Raw genomic sequence first — 17,860 nt, forward strand, 5'->3', positions numbered from 1 at the left:
GGACTCGGTTTCCAGAAGGGCTCCCCTGATGGGCGACTCCCGTGTGCACCCTGGGCATCCCGCCTCCGCAAACGGCACAGACAGGGAGACAGAGAACTACACTCCCTCAGACGCTTTATTGTTTACAAAACTGTTGGATCCCGTAGGGAAGGAACACAATCATTATGCTGACAGCAGCAGAGAGGGAAAGAAAACCGTGAGCTTTAGAGTAATGGCAAATCACTGCCCATGTGAAGAGGCTGCTCCCGGGCACCTGGGCTGTGGCTCAGGCGCCGACACGATCCCTCAGCAAGATCTCAAGTCCCCCAACCTTCCCGGCTGCATCTCTTGTTTTACATGACCCAGCCTGGACATCAAGGACAGTCATCAAGGAGGCGGGTCAGCGACACAGCCAGGCAAAGGCAGTACAGACTTGGGGTTTCCAGGCTGCGCCCGGTGAGAGCTGAGCTCTTCGGAAACGTGTCACATTCGGTGTTCACTTCCTTCGCTTCCTCCGCTACTTATGGCATGGCGAGGGAAACAGACAACCAGCTCCAGAGGGGTCCCTCCTGGCTGCCCTCCTCACAGCTGTGCTTGAGTTTCAAAAGAGGAGAGGTTTGCGAGGGACCGGCACGGGGCCAGCCAGAGCCTCGCCCTCCCGCCCAGCATGGCCCCACTGATGGCCGGGGGTGGGGTCGGGGTGGCGTGGGGTCGGGGTGAGGTAGTGCCGTGCGAGAGCACTGAGACGATGGAAACGCCCTTCTCAGCCTGGGTGGCGCCTGACCTCCGTCTCATCTCCCACCCTGCCTTGGCGCTGGAGTGCTGGGAAGACAGAGCGGTCCAGGCCCGGCCAACGCTCATGTGAGGTTTCCACAGAGAAGAGGCTGCAAAACTCCCACTGGAAGAGGAGAAACAAGGCCATGGAAAGAAACCCCAGGGCAGCGACGGGCCTCATTCACAGACCCTCCCCAGGACAAAGGAGCCCTGGGGCCACAGGTCACCCGAAGCCAGCCAGAAACCCCGAGGCAGGAAATAAAAAATTCAAGTCGCTCATCAAAGTCCTGAAAGGCGTGACAATTTCTGACAGTTGCTGGGAAAAGGCAACATTTTATCTTTGTATCTGCTGGCCAAGAACTCCGACACCTGACACACCTGACGCTTGGTTCACCAACTGTCACTGAGTCCTGCTAAACTCCTCTGCGGCTGGAGCGGGCTGGACTTGGCTCTGCGTGATAAGAGGTGGTGATTCCATTTTATAAGAAAGGAAACTGCTTCAGTGAAAACAGCTTAATCATTACAACTTCAAAGTGCGACAGGGCCCCAGCATTCTCCTGAAGGGAGAAAGCAGTCATGGCCAGATGACGTGGAGACGGATTGATCTGAGGCCTGCCTGTGCAGCTGTGGGAGACGCGTCCTCTGGAGCCTGCCTGCGCTCGCTCATGGCCATGCAATGCCCTGCAACGTAAACATTTTCTTTTCCAAGGATCTGCAGGGCTGGACATGATGCCCCAGGCTCAGAGGAAGAAGAAAAGGGTGTGACCTGGGGGCCCCCAGCAGGCAGGTCCACCTCATGCTCACTGTGTTCTCGGGGAGAGGCACAGTGCTTGGCATATGGTAGGAGCTCCAGGGATATTTACTGAACAAAAGAACATAGAAAACAAAGGAGGTCAGATGGGAGAGAGGGCCGGGCCACTTCCGCAGGCTTTGCCTTAATGCCTGAAGTGACCAATCTCACCAGCAGAGGACAGCATGGGGTGTTCAGAAGTGCCCCTGCCCAGCCCGGGATCCGGCTCCCTGTCCAGGCCTCCAACCCAGGCACAGTTCCAAAAAGCACAAATCAAAACAGAAGTGCCCTCCTCTGGTTTTTATAAGAGCCGAGTCCTGAGAGCCTTGCCCAGCGTCTCCCTGTTTTGAGCTAAATGAACTCGATGCCTTCGTACTTCACGCTTCCGATCCTGGTCTCCGGCAGGAGGAAGCGCCCGTCCAGCGTGAAGGCCATGATGTAGGTGGCCACTCTGCCACTGTCCTCCTCGGACTTGAGGGCCACGATGATCTGGTCGTCGGTGTTGGGGATGAACTTGAAGGACGAGAAGCCGTGCGTGGGGACCACCTCCCCGACGTGGCTCACGGCGATGTCGCTGAAGTCGGGGGAGGCGCCGAGCAGCAGGTTGGCGCCCTTGCGCTCGTCGTCCTTCTCGCTGTAGCGCTCCTGGCTGGCGCGGCGCGGCAGGAAGAACCAGCGCTGCAGGGTGTCGCTCCAGCAGGCAGACTCGTGGATGAGGTAGCCTGGGGACCAGGTGACCGCGGGTCAGACACGCAGGCGGCCTGGTGCGCCCAGCCCCACGTCATCAGGCCGTGCGCAGCGGGCACGGGGCTGTGACCGCCAGGGCCCGCCAGCCCCCAGCAGCCCCCTCCCCAGCTCTCCAGGCTTCTGTGTCCTCCCTTATTCCACGCAGGGAACCTGCGGTACCCCCTCCCATCCCCCGAGAGCTGCCTGTGAGCTGCATCAGGGCTCTGGCTCAACGCAGCTCCTTGGTGCCGATCCAGAGGAGCCCAAGGAAAAGGAAGAAACTCGCATTGGATGTGGGGAGGCTGCCTTGAGGCTGCAAGGAAGAGACAGCCCTGGGCCCAAGGCGAGCCGTCAGCCGCTTCCTCCTGAGCCTCAGGCACCTGAAGCCCGCGCCAGCCCCAGACAGGGGAGGCCCCAGTGCTGCCAGCCTGTGTTGGTGTGCACGCCACAGCCCAGCACCAGGGGTGGGGACAGGGCCTGACCCCCAGAACCAGCCCCTGTGCGGACAACAGGGCCACGGGCTGGGATGCCAGGAGGCCAGCTGCGAGTGGGGTGGGTGCGGAAGGAAAGAGAGAACGGCTCGCTTGCCCCCTGAATCCACTGGCCTGAGGGGAGCCACCATCACAGGCAACCAAAATCACTAAAATCAAGCAAGAAACAGGCCTGGGAGGCCAGGCGGATCACCAGATCACCTGAGGTCACGCGTTCGAGACCATCTAGACAACATGGTAAAATGTCATCTCTACTAAAAATGTAAAAATTAGCCAGGCATGGTGGCGCACGCCAGTAGTCCCAGCTACTGGGGAGGCTGAGGTTGCGGTGAGCAGATTGCACCAATGCACTCCAGCCTGGGTGACAGAGCAAGACTTTGTCAAAAAAAGAAAAAAAGGAACAGAAAAGGATCCTGGAGGCACATGCAGGCGGGACGCAGGTTCCCAGCGAGGGCTGCGGAAGCCACTCTGCGGGGCTGGGGAATCTTACCTGGCGGCCGGATGCCGGCAGCGGCCCGCAGAGCATTGTAGTTGGACACCCAGTTCTCGTGGTCCACGCTGCCCTTGTGACCCACCACCTTCACCCACTCCGGGTTCTCGTTCACCACATCGCCCGTGGTGGTCGTCCACTCCTTGCCCAGGCCGCCCACGTACAGATGCTCGTCCTTCACCGCCAGCCACTCGGCCTTGAAGCCTGGCCAAGCAGAGCAGCACCCTGAGGCCCCACACCTCCTCCTGCCCTCCCCTCAGCTCCTGAGGGTCCAGTCCCCACTCTCAAGTCTCCTCTGATCCCCAACTTCCTGCTCCAGCCGTAACCCCCAACCTCAAGATGATCCTTCAAGGCTAGAAAGGCTGAGCAGTGCAGCAGTCCGAAGGGGCACGTGTGTCCCGGGGCGTGTGTGCGCACCCTCGGCGGCACCTGAGCTCTGACGGAGCATCACTCTAACACCCGCGGCTGCAGAGGGGCTCGGCGTTGGGGGTCCCAGTCTTCCTTGCAGTGTATTTATTCAGAAACTGTTTTTGCTTTTTCTTAAACGGATTGAGTTAAAGTCAGCCTGACTTTGAAGGCTCCACCCAGTTCAGGCTGTGTGGAGCTTGTGTTCTTCCAGAGGATTCTGACCATCCCTAGAGCCTCGTGTGCTCACTTCCGTTTGCTTTCCCTAAATTCTGCCAGCCTCTCTCCCTGAGAGCTGGAGCTGTGCCCCTCAACTGCCTGAGACCACAGCAGCTTCTGTGCCGGGCCCTGGAGGGGTCTGCTGTCTCCCGGGTCCCTTGTGCCATGAGATGCTCTCCACCCCCTGGGTCTTCCACCCCGCCCGGATGACCTGAGCGCTGCCCAACCACAAAGCTCCCTTGACCCCGCTTTCCTCCCTACCCAAGGGAAGGACAGAACTAGGCCAGGGTTGCCTGAAACCCGAAAGTGTGAAGCAGGAAGTAGGCGACCAACACTTTCTGCTTCCTCAGGTGAGGTCTGTAGCCTGCCCAGCCCTGCGCAAACACTGAAGGTTTTATCACTGGGTGTGGGGGGGCTTGGCCGGCCAGGAGTCGTGTGTGCACTTCCTCCTCGACCTGAAAGAGCCTGCGGTGGCATCTGGCTTTCTAGAAGGCAGGGACCCACTGCCAGCCCAGACAAACGGAGCCACGTGCAGCTCCTCTGCCAGCGTCCTTGGGGGCTCTCGGCCCCCCCGCCCCGGGAGGATGTCACTGGCACCGTGCCTCCCCGGAGCCTGTCCCCGTCCTGCAGAAGCAGCACCTGCTCTCTGGCGAACAAGAAGGCTGGACTCGGGCTGCACTGCACGGGGGCGCCGCAGCTCACTCGCCCCACCCTGCAGGGCTGCAGGAGTTCACCCTTCAGTAACATGAAACCGAAGTCTGGGTTTCACGGGAGAACCATCTGACCCATGGCTTTCGAGGCACATCCCAGCGTGCACCTGAGAAGCTCTAAAGGTGTAAAAAGGGCTGTGTTCCCAGAGGTGCTCAGGGCAGCCTCGATGCAGCCGAAAAACATCCAGGGAAGATCCCCACTTCTCCCGCAGGCCTCTAGTGATAAGCTCTCACGCCCAGAAACTGCTCGGTGTGAAGTGACAGAGGCTGCCCTCCCGGCCAAGAGTCAGGAGGCCGCAGGTCGGAGCAGGAGGGAGACGTGTCGTCCCGTCATGCCGCCGCCTTCTGGGCGTTTGCCAGCCAGGCCCCGCACTCCCACACTCACCCACACCTCCACAAGCCCTCGGGGTCCGGTTACCTTTCTCTACAGAGCCATCACCATCGGACAGAATCACCCAGGGCACGGCTTTGCTGCCTTCGATCTGGTAGACGACCCCTGTCCGGTCGTCCACGGAGTAGAGCTTCCCATTGAACACGATCAGGTCAGAGAGCTCCATGCCTCGCCCCTTCTCCGCCAGGTGGGACTCCAGGACCCCGTGGTCTTTGTCCCACTCCACGGCCACCCTGTCCCCGCTGTCTGACAGGGTCAGGTGGCCCTTTTTCAGGTAACTGAACCAGGTATTCTCCTCTGGGGCCCTGGACTCTGTGTCCAGGTCAGCGATAACTGCGATTCGGTACCGAACCCCAGCTGGCGTCCTTTGTGGGGGGGAAAGGGGGTAGGTGTCATTGTAGCAGTCGGAGGGCGCCCGGCTGAGTCTCCAGTTATGTGCATTGCGGGTGGGGGGCCTGCCGGGGGCCGGGCGGTGGGAGCAGAGCAGCCAGAGGATGGCGGCCCCCACAAATAGCAAGATCACCTTCCAGCGGAGGCGGAAGCGGGGGTCCGCGGCCTTGGTCATGGACGCCAGCACGGGAAGGCCCCCCACACTGATCCGGAGGGAGTGCATAGACTCATTCCATTCCGGGTGCTCAGACGGCTGCAGGGGCATCAGCGGGGCAGCCCGTCGGGACCTGCACAGCCAGGGAGGGGGGAGAGAAGTCAGGGCGCCCGCAAGCTCAGTGCCGGCTCAGTTCGGGAAGCTTAGGCGCTGGAGGCTGACTCTCCCGGAAGAAAGAGTACGTCACTTTGTGGCCATTCTTACTCCCTTGGCTTCATGAACCCCTGACTCTAGCAGTATCTTTGTTTACTTTCATTCAGCAAGACGTGAAGTCTTGCCAGAGCAGAACTGTTCCATCTCCCGACCCAGCTGGCACGGTAGGAAGCTGAGTGGGAGAGGGAGTTCCGTGCGGGCTGCACTCTGCGATCCCTCTCAAGAGAGAAGTGCTGGGAGGCAGGTGGGAGGGGAAGGTGACGGGTGAGGTGGGATAGGATCACAGCCAGGGCACAGGTCTGTATTTTACTCAAATGCCACCTCATCCAAGAAGCCCTCCCTGACTGTCCTGCTGCCGACATCGCCCTCCGTCCCTGGGTCCTTGGCACTTGTCCCAACCTGACGAGAATAGAGCATAGAGTTATCGGTTTGTTTCTGTCTCCACCTCTGTATCCCAGCTCCTAGAACAGTGCCCGGGCAGGCGGGTGTGCAGTAAGTGAAGCCGTCTCCACTTCCTCTGGGTTAGGCTCCTGGGGCATCTGAATACAAAACAGATCCAAACGCTCCTTCTTTTTGGTAGCCGTTGTTGCTTTTGGCCTTTCTATTAATGCAAATAACCGCAGGGACCAGAGTCTGAGCTGCTCTGGCAGCCTGGAGGCCAGCATATCTGTGCCTTGGCTCCAAAGCACTGCTGGGCTCACCGTGGGGCCTGGCTTAGCTGCAGGCCCCTCCCGGGCCACCCTCCACCCCAGGCGTGGCTCCGTGGAAGAGCCCCAGGGTCAGGGTGCTGGTGGCAGCCAGGAGCTGCAGCCCTTCCCACTGCGACCAACCCCACTTTCTAGGTACACAGCATGATGGCTCAGTGCAGCCACGGGGCCGCCAGGCCCGCGTCTGCGCCGCCTCAGTGGGAGCTGCCTGTCTCCAGACAGCTGACAAGTGCCACTCGGGGTGTGGGGAGACGGCTCCTGGTGACCATTGGCCCTCAGTGAACCCTGGCCTGGGAAGCTTCCCTCGCTGGGTCCTCAAGCAAATAACAGAACAGCAAACGTGTGGCTTTATGGGCAGACGCTGTCCTCCCAGCCAGGGCTATTGTCCCTTGTCCTCTAATAGGCTAGAGTCCTAGTCAGCTCTTCTGGGAAGGGCTTGGGGACTCGTGGCTCTGTGCAATTCTGGACCCCAAATGCGTGGGACATGAGGCCCTGGTGCATAGTGGCCAGGGACAGACAACCCCACCAGAGACACCCCTTCTCCATGCTGCAGGCCGCTGGGCTGAGAAGATGCAAAAGCAGGATGAGAGCTGCACGTGGAAGCCTGCCCCCGGAGCTTCGGGCAGTCTCAGGTTTTAGCCCCAGGGTCAGGTTCAAGGAGTGAGTAAGGCGAATAGGTGCGGCCCGCTGCTCAGAGCGAGCCTCCTAACAGCAGAGCAGGGCTGCCTGCACTTCGTCCAGGCCCGCAGAGAAGACTCCTTGCTCCCTTTAAGGGGCAGGCCTGTCAGGACCCCCTGAGGTGGTTACAGGGCTGGTCACTGGGGCCTTCCAGGCAGTGGGACTGGAGTTCCCAGCGCTGGACATCTTCCTCTGGCCAGGCCCAGGCCCCGCCCCTCCCGGCCCCTTTGCCAGCTCCAAGGCTTCAAACCCCAGCCAGGCCCCGGAAGTCTCCTCTGGGCTCTGAAGTACTCTACGTAACCTCCTGTGCAAATTCCGCCTACATTTCTCTTTTCTTTTCTTTTCTTTTTTTGAGAAAGGGCCTCACTCTGTTGCCAGGCTGGAGAGCAGCTGCACCATCACGCTCACAGCAGCCTCAACCTCCTAAGCTCACATGATCCTCCCACCTCAGCCTCCCAAACAGTTGGGACTACGGTCATGTGCCACCACACACAGCTAATTTTTAAATTTTTTATAGAGATGAAGCCTCATTATTTTGCCCAGGCTCATCTTGAATTCTTGGGCTCAAGTGATCCTTCTGCCTCAGCCTCCCAAAGTGCTGGGATTGCCAACGCCTGCACCCCACCTTACCTGCATTTCTGACATGTGTCTGAGACACGTTTCAAGACACAAGTACTTGTTTCAAGACACAAGTACTATTCAGCTCTGCCCTCAGCCCAACTGCTCCTGATCTCCCTGTGGGAAGGGTGGTGGTGACGCGTGGCCACCGTGTCCATAGTGGCCTGGTTCAAGCTCTCTTGGGACCCTGGGAGCCGTGCTTCTCTGCGTGAATATTACACTCCGATAAAAACATAAGGCGCCGCCACCACAGAAAACCTGAGTGGCCTCATTCTCTGCTTTCCCTCCTCGGCACTGACTCTGGGGCAGGTTCCGTCCTCCTGCACGGCCCTTCCTCACTGTGCCATGCCGGCTGCCTCCCTCCACCCCCCGGCTGCCTCCCTCCACCCCCCGGCTGCCTCCCCACCCCCAACACTCCTCCACCCTTACCATGGAGTCCCTGTGCCAGCTGCCACCCCACCACCATCCCGACACTCCCTCGCCACCCGCCACGAAGGGGCGTCCATCAGGTGGCACACTCCCAGCTTTGGCGGCTTCCGCAGTCCTGGGGTGAACCCGCTCTGCTCCCATCACTCAGCCCTCACACTGCACCGTCTCCTCTGCCTGCCACCAGCCACGCGGGCCTCCGTCTGTCCCCTGACCACACTGGCCTCGTCCTCGGGGCAGAGCCTGCAGTTCCCCTGCCTGGAACAGCTGGGCCTGCTCTTCACACAGGCACCCAGTTTCTCCAACAGGGCATCAGCAACTCGGGAAGACCTGCCCGGCCGCCCCCCTCCCATGCAGCTCCGGCTCTCCCACTGTCCCTCCCACCGTCCCTGCCTGGCTAGGTGAGTATTTCTGCTCCCGGGCAGGGACTTGCCCACTGTCACAGCCCCAGCACCTGATACACTGCCAGGCAGGGAGCAGGTGGTTTGCACACACAGGCTGAAGGGACAGAGATGCCAGGTGGGCCATAAGCCACTTCTTCAACAGCCCCTCCGCACCCTGCCGGGCGCCCACCTTCATCTTACTGATGAACCCACGGCCCGGATCAAGCCCCGCACAGATCGAGCCGTTCAGCTGCCGCACGTGAGCTGCAGGCCCAGGAAGACGGTGTCTGGGGTCAGGCCCTGTGCTGTGCCGCCGCTGGCCCCTGGAACCCTCATGTTCCCGGTTCAACTCCCCCGGCACTCGGCGAGTCACTGCGCACCTCCACCGCTCCTGACAAACCTCACGCCACTTCTCCCAGGAGACCACTCTGCAGCCACCTTCAGCGCTGAGGCCCGTGGGTGCGGCCCACACTGCCACGCAGGTCAGTACCCGCGGCCGCCAGCTCTTCTGGTTCCTCCCTCCCGTCCCCAGGTGGCACAAGTCTCCCACCTTGTCACCATCTCGCCTCCAGACCCTACGCTCCCAGAGACACTCAACTGCTGCTGAATAAATGGCAAATCTGAATCAAGGAAAACCCCTCCCTGAGTCCCCAGCACCTCTGTCTCTCCCCACCCCTGCCCAGGCCCCTCACCCACACCTACACCCTCTCTTCCCTCTCGGCTAATCCTCGGAAGCAGTTGACCTGAAGCCTGCACCAGCGGCAAACCCAGAGAGCGCATGCCCCGGTCGTCCCTCCTGGAGGTAGGGAGGTACTCTCTGCTGGCCTCCTCCCAGGCAGGTCTGCCAGTCCCCAGCGCTCGCAGGGGACAGAGCCCACTGACCTCTCCCAGGGCCTGCCCTCTAGGGTGAAGACCTCCACGCCTTTCTAGCCTGACCCAGTCTCTCAGCCTGCCATCCGATGCCCACAGGCACCGCAAACAAGGTCCTCCTCCCCTGGCCCTCGGGAGCCATCATGGGAAGCAATGAGTCCTAACCCTCCTCCCTCCTCAGCCCCATATGCGTCTGCCCAGCTCTGGACCTGGCCCCTCCTCCCCACCCATCCACACAGCTCAGCTCCAGTTCCCTCTCACCCTGGTGACTATCAGAGGCCTAATGAGCTAGACCAAGCTTGTCCAGCATGCGGCCCGGGATGGCTTTGAATGCAGCCCAACACAAATTCGTCAACTTTCTTAAGACATGATGAGATTTTCTGTTCAGCTTATGAGCTATCAGTGTATCTTACGTGTAGCCCAAGATAATCCTCCCAATGTGGCCCAGGGAAGCGGAAAGATCTAGGTCTAGATCACTGCTAATCTAGACCATCTGGGCTCAGCCAAGGGACTTCTCTGGGCCTCAGTTTACTTCCTGGAGCCATGCTGATGGCCACGCCAGACGCTCAGGGTGGAGAACTCCGCACAGGGCCTGACCGCTACTGCCTCTCACTCACTCCTCAAGCACCCTCTCACCTGCTGGGAGGGCTGCAAACTACCAACCCTGGGCCAAATCCAGTCCCCCACCTGGCGTGTAGACGCGGCCTGGTGTGTGGACGCAGCCTGGTGTGTAGGTGTGGCCTGGTGTGTTGGTGCACGTAGCCTGGTGTGTAGGTGCAGCCTGGTGTGTGGACGCGGCCTGGTGTGTGGACGTGGCCTGGTGTGTAGGTGCGGTCTGGACGCGGCCTGGTGTGTGGATATGGCCTGGTGTGTAGGTGCGGTCTGGTGTGTGGACGTGGCCTGGTGTGTAGACGTGGCCTGGTAGGTGGACGTGGCCTGGTGTGTGGACGCGGCTTAGTGTGTAGGTGTGGCCTGGTGTGTGAACGTGGCCTGGTGTGTTGGTGTGGACGTGGCCTGGTGTGTAGGTGTGGCCTGGTGTGTGGATGTGGCCTACTGTGTAGGTGCGGCTTGGTGTGTGGACATGGCCTGGTGTGTGGATGTGGCCTGGTGCGTAGGTGCGGCCTGGTGTGTGGATGTGGCCTGGTGTGTAGGCGCATCCTGGTGCATGGACGTGGCCTGATGTGTAGGTGCGGCCTGGTGTGTGGACATGGCCTGGTGTGTAGGTGCGGTCTGGTGTGTGGATGTGGCCTGGTGTGTAGGCGTGGTCTGGTGTGTAGGTGCGGCCTGGTGCGTGGACGTGGCCTGGTATGTGGACGCGGCTTAGTGTGTAGGTGTGGCCTGGTGTGTGAACGTGGCCTGGTGTGTTGGTGTGGACATGGCCTGGTGTGTAGGTGTGGCCTGGTGTGTGGATGTGGCCTAGTGTATAGGTGCGGCTTGGTGTGTGGACATGGCCTGGTGTGTGGATGTGGCCTGGTGCGTAGGTACGGCCTAGTGTGTGAATGTGGCCTGGTGCATAGGTGCGGCCTGGTGTGTGGATGTGGCCTGGTGTGTAGATGCAGCCTGGTGCATGGACGTGGCCTGATGTGTAGGTGCGGCCTGGTGTGTGGACATGGCCTGGTGTGTAGACGTGGCCTTGTGTGTAGGTGCGACCTGGTGTGTGGATGTGGCCTGGTGCGTAGGTGCGGCCTGGTGTGTGGACGTGGCCGGGTGTGTAGGTGCAGCCTGGTGTGTCGATGTGGCCTGTGTGTGGAGGTGGCCTGGTGTGTAGGTGTGGCCTGGTGTGTGGTTGCTGCCTGGTATGTAGGTGCACGTGGCCTGGTGTGTAGGTGTGGCCTAGTGTGTAGGTGTGGCCTGGTGTGTGGACATGGCCTGGTGTGTGGATGTGGCCTGGTGTGTAGGTGCGGCTTGGTATGTGGACGTGGCCTGGTGCATAGGTGCAGCCTGGTGTGTGGACGTGGCCTGGTGTGTGGACGTGGCCGGATGTGTAGGTGTGGCCTGGTGTGTGGACGTGGCCTGGTGTGTAGGTGTGGCTTGTGTGAATGTGGCCTGGTGTGTAGACGTGGCCTGTATGAATGTGGCCTGGTATGTAGGTGTGGCCTGGTGTGTGGATGTGGCCTGGTGTGTGGACGCTGCCTGGTATGTAGGTGCACATGGCCTGGTGTGTAGATGTGGCCTAGTGTTTAGGTGCTGCCTGGTGTGTAGATGCAGCTGATTAAAGCAAGCTCAGATTCCTTCCCGGCATGCTGAGTCCAGCTGCAGAGTTGAGTGGTTGCAACAGACTGTGGAGGCTGAAAATACCAACTCCCTGTCCCCTGACAGATCCCTGGTCAAGACCATCTCAAATCATCCTCCACAAAACCGACAGAATAATTTTTCCAAAAAAGCAAATCCGGATTCAAACTCTAGTAGATCTCTATGCCTTCCATCTAAAGGACAAGTGTCTCAGCCTGCAGAGAAGGCCTCACTGGGTTTCTCTGCCTGCCTTCCCAGGAGCGGGACCTCTCCCAGGTCCCTGTGCGACACCGCATGCCTTACCATCCCGGACTCCTGGCATCCACACTGCTGCACACGCTGCTCCCCACCTGGGATGCTCACTGACCACATGCAACTAGAAGTGTCTGAGTCTAGCGTCTCTGCCCCTCTCTTCGCTCTGGGGAATCAGTGTTAGTGGGGGAGACGGACTGTGAACACACCCTTGCGGGACAGTGTGGTCAGTGCTACCTCGAGGTCTTGCTGATTCCCAGAGCTAACAGAGGGGAAGAGACGCTGGGGACTCAGAGACCTTTGGTTAAACAAGGGACTGACTACTTTCAGTGACAAGAGAACTCTGTGTACCTTCCAGAGAATTCCTTTAACTTCAGCACCAGATCACCTTCCCCTGGGCTTCATCTCTCCTTCAGTACCCCAAGAAATGACTTTCATTTTGCTGAAAAGTTTCAAATCAGATGACTTTGCCACGGCCTGTGCTGTGTATCAGCTACCACTGGCTGGAGGCTGCCTGGGGTGTCTGGCTGCTGGGGCCTGCTGCAGACAAAAGCTAGCATGTTCTTTTTAAAAAAAAGTTGGGTTCTTTTTTGGTGGGTGGGGGTAGGAGGTTCTTTGTTGCCAGCCAGGAACAACAGAAATGAACCGGTGAGGGTAAGACACAAGACGGACAAAGTCCCTTCCAGAAGAAAGGGGCCCCTGTGAGGCTTCTCCCCACACTCCTCAAAGCTTTAGGCAGTTTAAATGTTTGCTTTATTGTAAAAAGAAGTGTTTCAACCCCAGTGCCTGCAGCATAATGTTCTGATTTTAGATAATCAGCAACAAGAGGACCCAGAAACTACAGCAAAGTCGTGGGTTCAAGGTCAACCAGGCTCTCCTGTTCAGGTGGGGCTGCAAATCTCGCAGGCTCAGAGGCCTAGGGGACAGCACCCCTGCTGCTGCCTGGAGAGCACTCACAGGAGTGGCAACTACCTGAAAGGCTCATAGGGACCAGGAAGCATCTGTCCATGCCACAGGGTGTGTAGGTGTGGCCTGGTGTGTGGACGTGGCCTGGTGTGTAGGTGTGGAGCAAGAGTGAAGCCATGAGTTAGGGAGGGGGTTAGGGAGAGGGAGGCTGGGGGGGAGTTAGGGATGGGGAAGTACGGGAGGGGAGATTTAGAGAGGGGTCTGGAGAGGCGCGAGTTAGGGAGGTGAAAGGGAGGGGGAGTTATGAAGTGGGGGTTGGGGAGAGGGAGGTTAGGGAGGGGGTAGTTAGGGAGGAGGATTAGGGAGGGGAGATTTAGGGAGGGGTTTGGGAGGGTTAAGTTAGGGAGGGGGGCGTTAGGGAGGGGGACTAGGGAGGGAGAGTTAGGGAAAGCGTAGTTAGGGAGTTAGGGAAACAGTTGGCTTTTCTCTGTGCACACCCAGGGGGCCTCTCCCTGCTGCTTCCCTTTCCCAGGAGCAAGTCATGGGCTCAGGGGCCACCTACCTCCCGAGGCCATCCTCAGGCTGCCCTCTCTGAAAGGCTATGTTGAAGGGAGTGGTGACTCCCCGGAAAGCAGACAGCCGAGAGGAGAGTCTGTTTCTCCTGCTTCCTGCAGGGGTGGAATAGGACAGGTGGCAGAACCAGCAGCTCTGGTGAGGGCTGCCCGGCTCCTCCCTTTCAGGGTCTAGGCAGGGCAGGAAGCAACAGCATCGAGTTGAGAAGACACTACATCCTAGCCCCCGCCTCCTTGGCAGGGACAGGCAGGCAGGTGGCGGGCATGCCAACCCTTTAGCCCTGGAGAAGAGCTACCTGCCTTTCCCTTCCCACACCCAGAGAGCAGGCAGGCAGGCCTCACAGTGCCCACTGTGTTCACAGAGCAAACCCCGCTGACCTCACACTCTTCAGCACGGCCAAGGCAGCAGCCAGGGCCTTCAAACGCCCGTGCGAACAGCGCCAGAGAACACAAGGGGTGCATCCGAAAGAAACATGTACTCATGCCTGCTGTGGGCCGGCCGCCTTGAAAATGTTACCCGATTCCTGCTTTTGCACCTGCGAGGCTAATTATCGTACTTGAAAATTCCGTTTCAAATCCGCACTGGGGTGGGCGGCACAAGGAAACCAGGAAGGAGGGAGAAGGTCACAGGGAGCCTGTCCTTTAGGGTTACTGAGGCCATCCTGCCTCCACAGATAGCACCCTCCTTAAAGCCCAGCTCAGGATCTTACTGACTTCTTCACCTGTCCCGGCGTCCCGTATCTGGCACGCGGCAGGCAGCAGGTGCCGTCCTGTAGACAGAAGCCTCGCACAGGTCATGGGCTGCACTCCTTTCTCAGACTCTCACCCATTCCCATGCCTCTACCAGCTTCTGGAGGCAGCCACATTCCCTGCCTGGTGGCCCCTCCTCCCCCTCCGAGCCCCACCCACCGCACGTCTCCAAGCCCCTTGGCCTTCACTTCCCTCTGGCTCTTCTTCCGTCTTCTGTTCTTAAGGACTCTGTGATGACACTGGGCTCCCGGGGAAAATTCAGGATCATCTCGCTATTTTATGGTCGGCTGATTAGCGACCTTAATTCCCCTTTGCCACGCAATGTAATATCTTCACAGGCTCAGAGGCAGGACGTGGACATCTCGGGGAGCTATGACTCCACCAATCGCAGGAGAAAGATGGGGAAAGAGCCCCCAGGTTTTCCAAGGGCCAGGACCAGTCACTGTCTATGGTAGGTGCACAGCTTCGGACCCTGTACGGTTTGCATTCACTGCATCGTAAAGAGGCTGTGCCTGCTTAATTTTTATCATGGATGTTATACTTGGAGGGATTTTAGCCAAAAAGTGACCTTCCCAGTTGAAAGGGACATGCCAAATGGCACCACACATCTGGAAAGCTGTCCTTTCCTAGAATGTGTGAAAATAAAGGGCTGGGCTCATCCCCCGAGGGAGCTGGATCAGGACTGGCTTCCACACCGTAGTGGTGCCTCCGTGAGCCACCTGCCCACAGCCACCCTCTCATTTCACGCTTTCCTCAGGGCCTGGCTCCTGGGACACTAAGGCTGCATCGCCAGGACTTTCATTCAACCCAGCAAGATCCTCAGAGCCATTCTGGGGGGCCCCAGTCTCATCTCTGCCCCACCCCCACATGGTAGCATCGCGCACTGTCTTGAGCCGGACTTCGGCGCCTTCCTGACTTCCCACAGCACCATCCCAGAGGAGCGCGGGAGGCAGTGTCCTGCCTGGGAACCAGGAGCCGTGGACTCCACCTCCCCACTGCACGCGAGACAGAGACGAGGAGGGCCAAGAGAAAAAGCAGAACGGCTGCACAGACAGACTTCTCCGTCGTCAGAATCATTCTTTCCTAATTAACCGTCTTGATTAAAAGAAAAGGAACAGCAACGTGAACAGTCTTAAAAATCACTATAAACGTGTTTAATTCCCTTGATGTTGGCACTTCACAAGAGCGTTCCAGGAAATTTCGACAGCGGAGAGAGAACAGAATTAAAAGAATCCATGCTGTGTCCCTTCGGCACCCCTGGTACCATTCTACAAACAGAAAAAGGACTTCCTTATCATAGTACTGACCCGTTTCAGGACATGGACAGTTCCAGGTCTCAGATCTTCTGTTTGTGAAAGAGAAAACACTGCAGCATTTCTACATCTACCTATGTGGCTACCAGAAAGTACTGAGACTCTGATGATGGGCTGTATGTACTCGTGGGAGCCTGCACAGGCACAGACACCCGAGAGCCACATCCAGGGGGCAGGGTAAGAACACCCACAGAGCAAGGAGAACTGCTCCTCCCACACCCTGGGTCTCCTCAGTACTCTGCAGCCCAGGGGCACAGTGAGGTGGAGTACCGGGAGCTGACCCAACACATTTACTAAGCTGCCACGGGCTAGGACGCTATGGTTATAGCCTCAGGACAAGAAAAGAGACCTCCAGCGAACAGAAGCGTCAAACCACAGATGTGCCCCTCCAGTGAGGGGGGGCCCAGGGTCCAGGGGTCCTATCCCACTGTGAGTGGATGGTTTCCTCTACCACCTTGTGACATGTCACTCTCTTTTGTGATCAGATTCATTTGGACATGAAAGAGTGACAGAAGACCTAGAATTTGGGACAGTGCCTGGACAAATCCATGCTTCACCTGAGTCCTGGCCCTGAAGATGTTTGGGGCTGCCCCAACAGGAAACCCTCACCTCATCCAGAGGGGAGCGGGCTGGCTCCTTCAATGTGCCTTTCAGCAGGGGCCTGGGCTGGGATAGAGGGCTCATTGAGGCCAGCAGGGAGGAGCACAGGGAGGAGCCTGCAGCCATTCCACAGGCTCCAGCCAGACTGTCCTGCTGAGAGGCCTGGGGTGGGGCTGGAGGGAGGGTCTGTGGCCCAGGACCGGAGAGACCTTTCTCAGCAAGGCTCCTCAGAGGGAGAGGGAGGAGGAGCTGGGAGACGTGGCGGCTCCAGAAGGGCTGCAGCACCAGCTTCCTTTCGGGAGCCTTCTAGGACCTGACACTTGTTTCAAGTTTGGGCGCTTACACCGGAGGGCTAGCCAGATTCACTTGACACCAAGAGACACACGTTCCCAAACCTCTGCTTTGTTGCAAATGTGGCAGGAAAGACTTGAGCATACAACCCCAAGAAGAGAATGAGAAATGAGCTGGGCACTGGGACTGCTACGGAGACAGGGGCCACAAAGGCGGAAAGGCGCTTGGGAGAGACAGGTGTCTGCTGGAGGCGGACGTCAGAGCGGTCACAGGTGCTCTGTGCCGAGCCTAGGGATGCAGAGGGCAAGGGAAAGACCGTTCGGGGGCAGAAGCGAAGGCAGCAGGCAACATGGACGGGCAAGGAGGTACCTGTCCCGGGGGATTCGAGAATCCAGACCGAAGGGCAGCAGGGGTGTGAGACAGGTACCTGCTCACAGGTACCTTTGTCGGGAGGGCAAATTGTTTGCATGCAGAAAGAGGAGACAGAGCTGTGCTGCCTGGAGGAAGGCTCTGAACCGGATGAGGGCAGGGAGAACAAGGACTGGGATGGGGTGGGGAAGCCTCTCCTGTTACAGGTGCGACAAAGGGCCAGTAAGACGGAGAAAAATGCCCTTATCAGTCGAGAGAGGCCCCGCATAGACCAGAGGAGGGGTGTCTGAAGTCAGAGGGTGGTGGGAGGGGGTCATTCCCGGGGACGTGCCCCACACTAGCCAGAGAGGGGACGTGCCCCACACGAATCAAAGGGGGATGGTCATCACACTAATCAGATGGGGGAGGTGCCCACACTAATCAGAGGGGGATGGTCATCACACTAGCCAGAGGGGGGAGGTGCCCACACTAATCAGAGGGAAATGGTCCCCACACTATTCCCAGGGAAGAGGTGTCCCAAAGTCAGAGAGGGTGGTGTCCACCGCCTGTCGGAAGACGGGGACTTTCCCACAGGTCAGAGGGCGGCGTCCCAGCCCACTCTGCAAGTCAGGGGACAGAGGTCCCGCATGGGTGGGACGGGAAGCGGGCCTGAGGGGTCAGGGGTTGGGACGCGGTGGGGTCGGAGGGCGGCGGCAGGCTCCGGGACGGGGACCTGAACCCATGGCGGGGGCAGGGCGCCGGCGGCCGCGGGCGCAGAGTCACTCACCCGCTGCGGGGCTAGCTCCGGTGCCCGCGGGCGGTGGGGCCAGGCGGCGCGCAGGGCCAGGACCGAGCAGGGCGGCGGACTTCCGCCCCACCGCCGCTCGCCCCGCCTCCGGGCCCTCGCGCCGGGCAGCGTCTGCTCTGCGGCTGCGCGCGGGCGGCGCGGGGGCTGCTGGGAGCTGTGGTTTTTTTTGTGTCCTGCGCCGGCGCGCTGGAGGAGCGGCGGGCTGGCTGCAGGCTGGAGGGGCGCGGGAGTCCGCGGTGGCACACGAGGACCCTCCTCCACCGCGTTGCGCTGGAACGTGGGCCAAGCAGATCTTCTGGGGTGGGAAGCATGGCGAGGGGGAGGTGAAGGCTACTGGGGAGGGAAGTTCTCATTCCCTGAGCCAGACCCCCCCG

The 17,860-nt window shown here is 59.4% G+C and overlaps 1 protein-coding gene across 2 annotated transcripts; it reads right to left on the reverse strand.

Annotated features, from left to right (window-relative positions):
* Positions 1–97: 97 nt before the first annotated feature.
* Positions 98–17,579, reverse strand: CANT1 (calcium activated nucleotidase 1). Of its 2 annotated transcripts, none has more exons than XM_039475775.2 (4): positions 17,466–17,579; positions 5,003–5,652; positions 3,251–3,454; positions 98–2,265 (listed from the first exon to the last, which is right to left on the reverse strand). In XM_039475775.2, exons 2-4 carry the CDS (start codon positions 5,628–5,630, stop codon positions 1,895–1,897), a joined length of 1,203 nt encoding a protein of 400 aa, XP_039331709.1. In that variant the 5' UTR covers positions 5,631–5,652; positions 17,466–17,579; the 3' UTR covers positions 98–1,894. The 2 variants fall into 2 exon arrangements, with proteins under 2 accessions (XP_039331709.1, XP_074245123.1); XM_074389022.1 differs by lacking the exon at positions 17,466–17,579 and adding an exon at positions 13,367–17,422.
* Positions 17,580–17,860: the final 281 nt, after the last annotated feature.

The sequence above is a fragment of the Saimiri boliviensis genome, chromosome 17 (assembly GCF_048565385.1).
Source record: "Saimiri boliviensis isolate mSaiBol1 chromosome 17, mSaiBol1.pri, whole genome shotgun sequence".
NCBI lineage: Eukaryota > Metazoa > Chordata > Mammalia > Primates > Cebidae > Saimiri > Saimiri boliviensis.

Bases quoted from the DNA above. Each gene is read 5' to 3' on its own strand.
- CANT1 (XM_039475775.2), bottom strand. From the start codon at position 5,630: ATGCCCCTGCAGCCGTCTGAGCACCCGGAATGGAATGAGTCTATGCAC. The intron at 3,455-5,002 runs GTAACCGGACCC...CTGCTTGGCCAG, and splicing joins TGATGGCTCTGTAGAGAAAG to GCTTCAAGGCCGAGTGGCTG. The intron at 2,266-3,250 runs GTAAGATTCCCC...CCTGGTCCCCAG, and splicing joins TGCCGGCATCCGGCCGCCAG to GCTACCTCATCCACGAGTCT.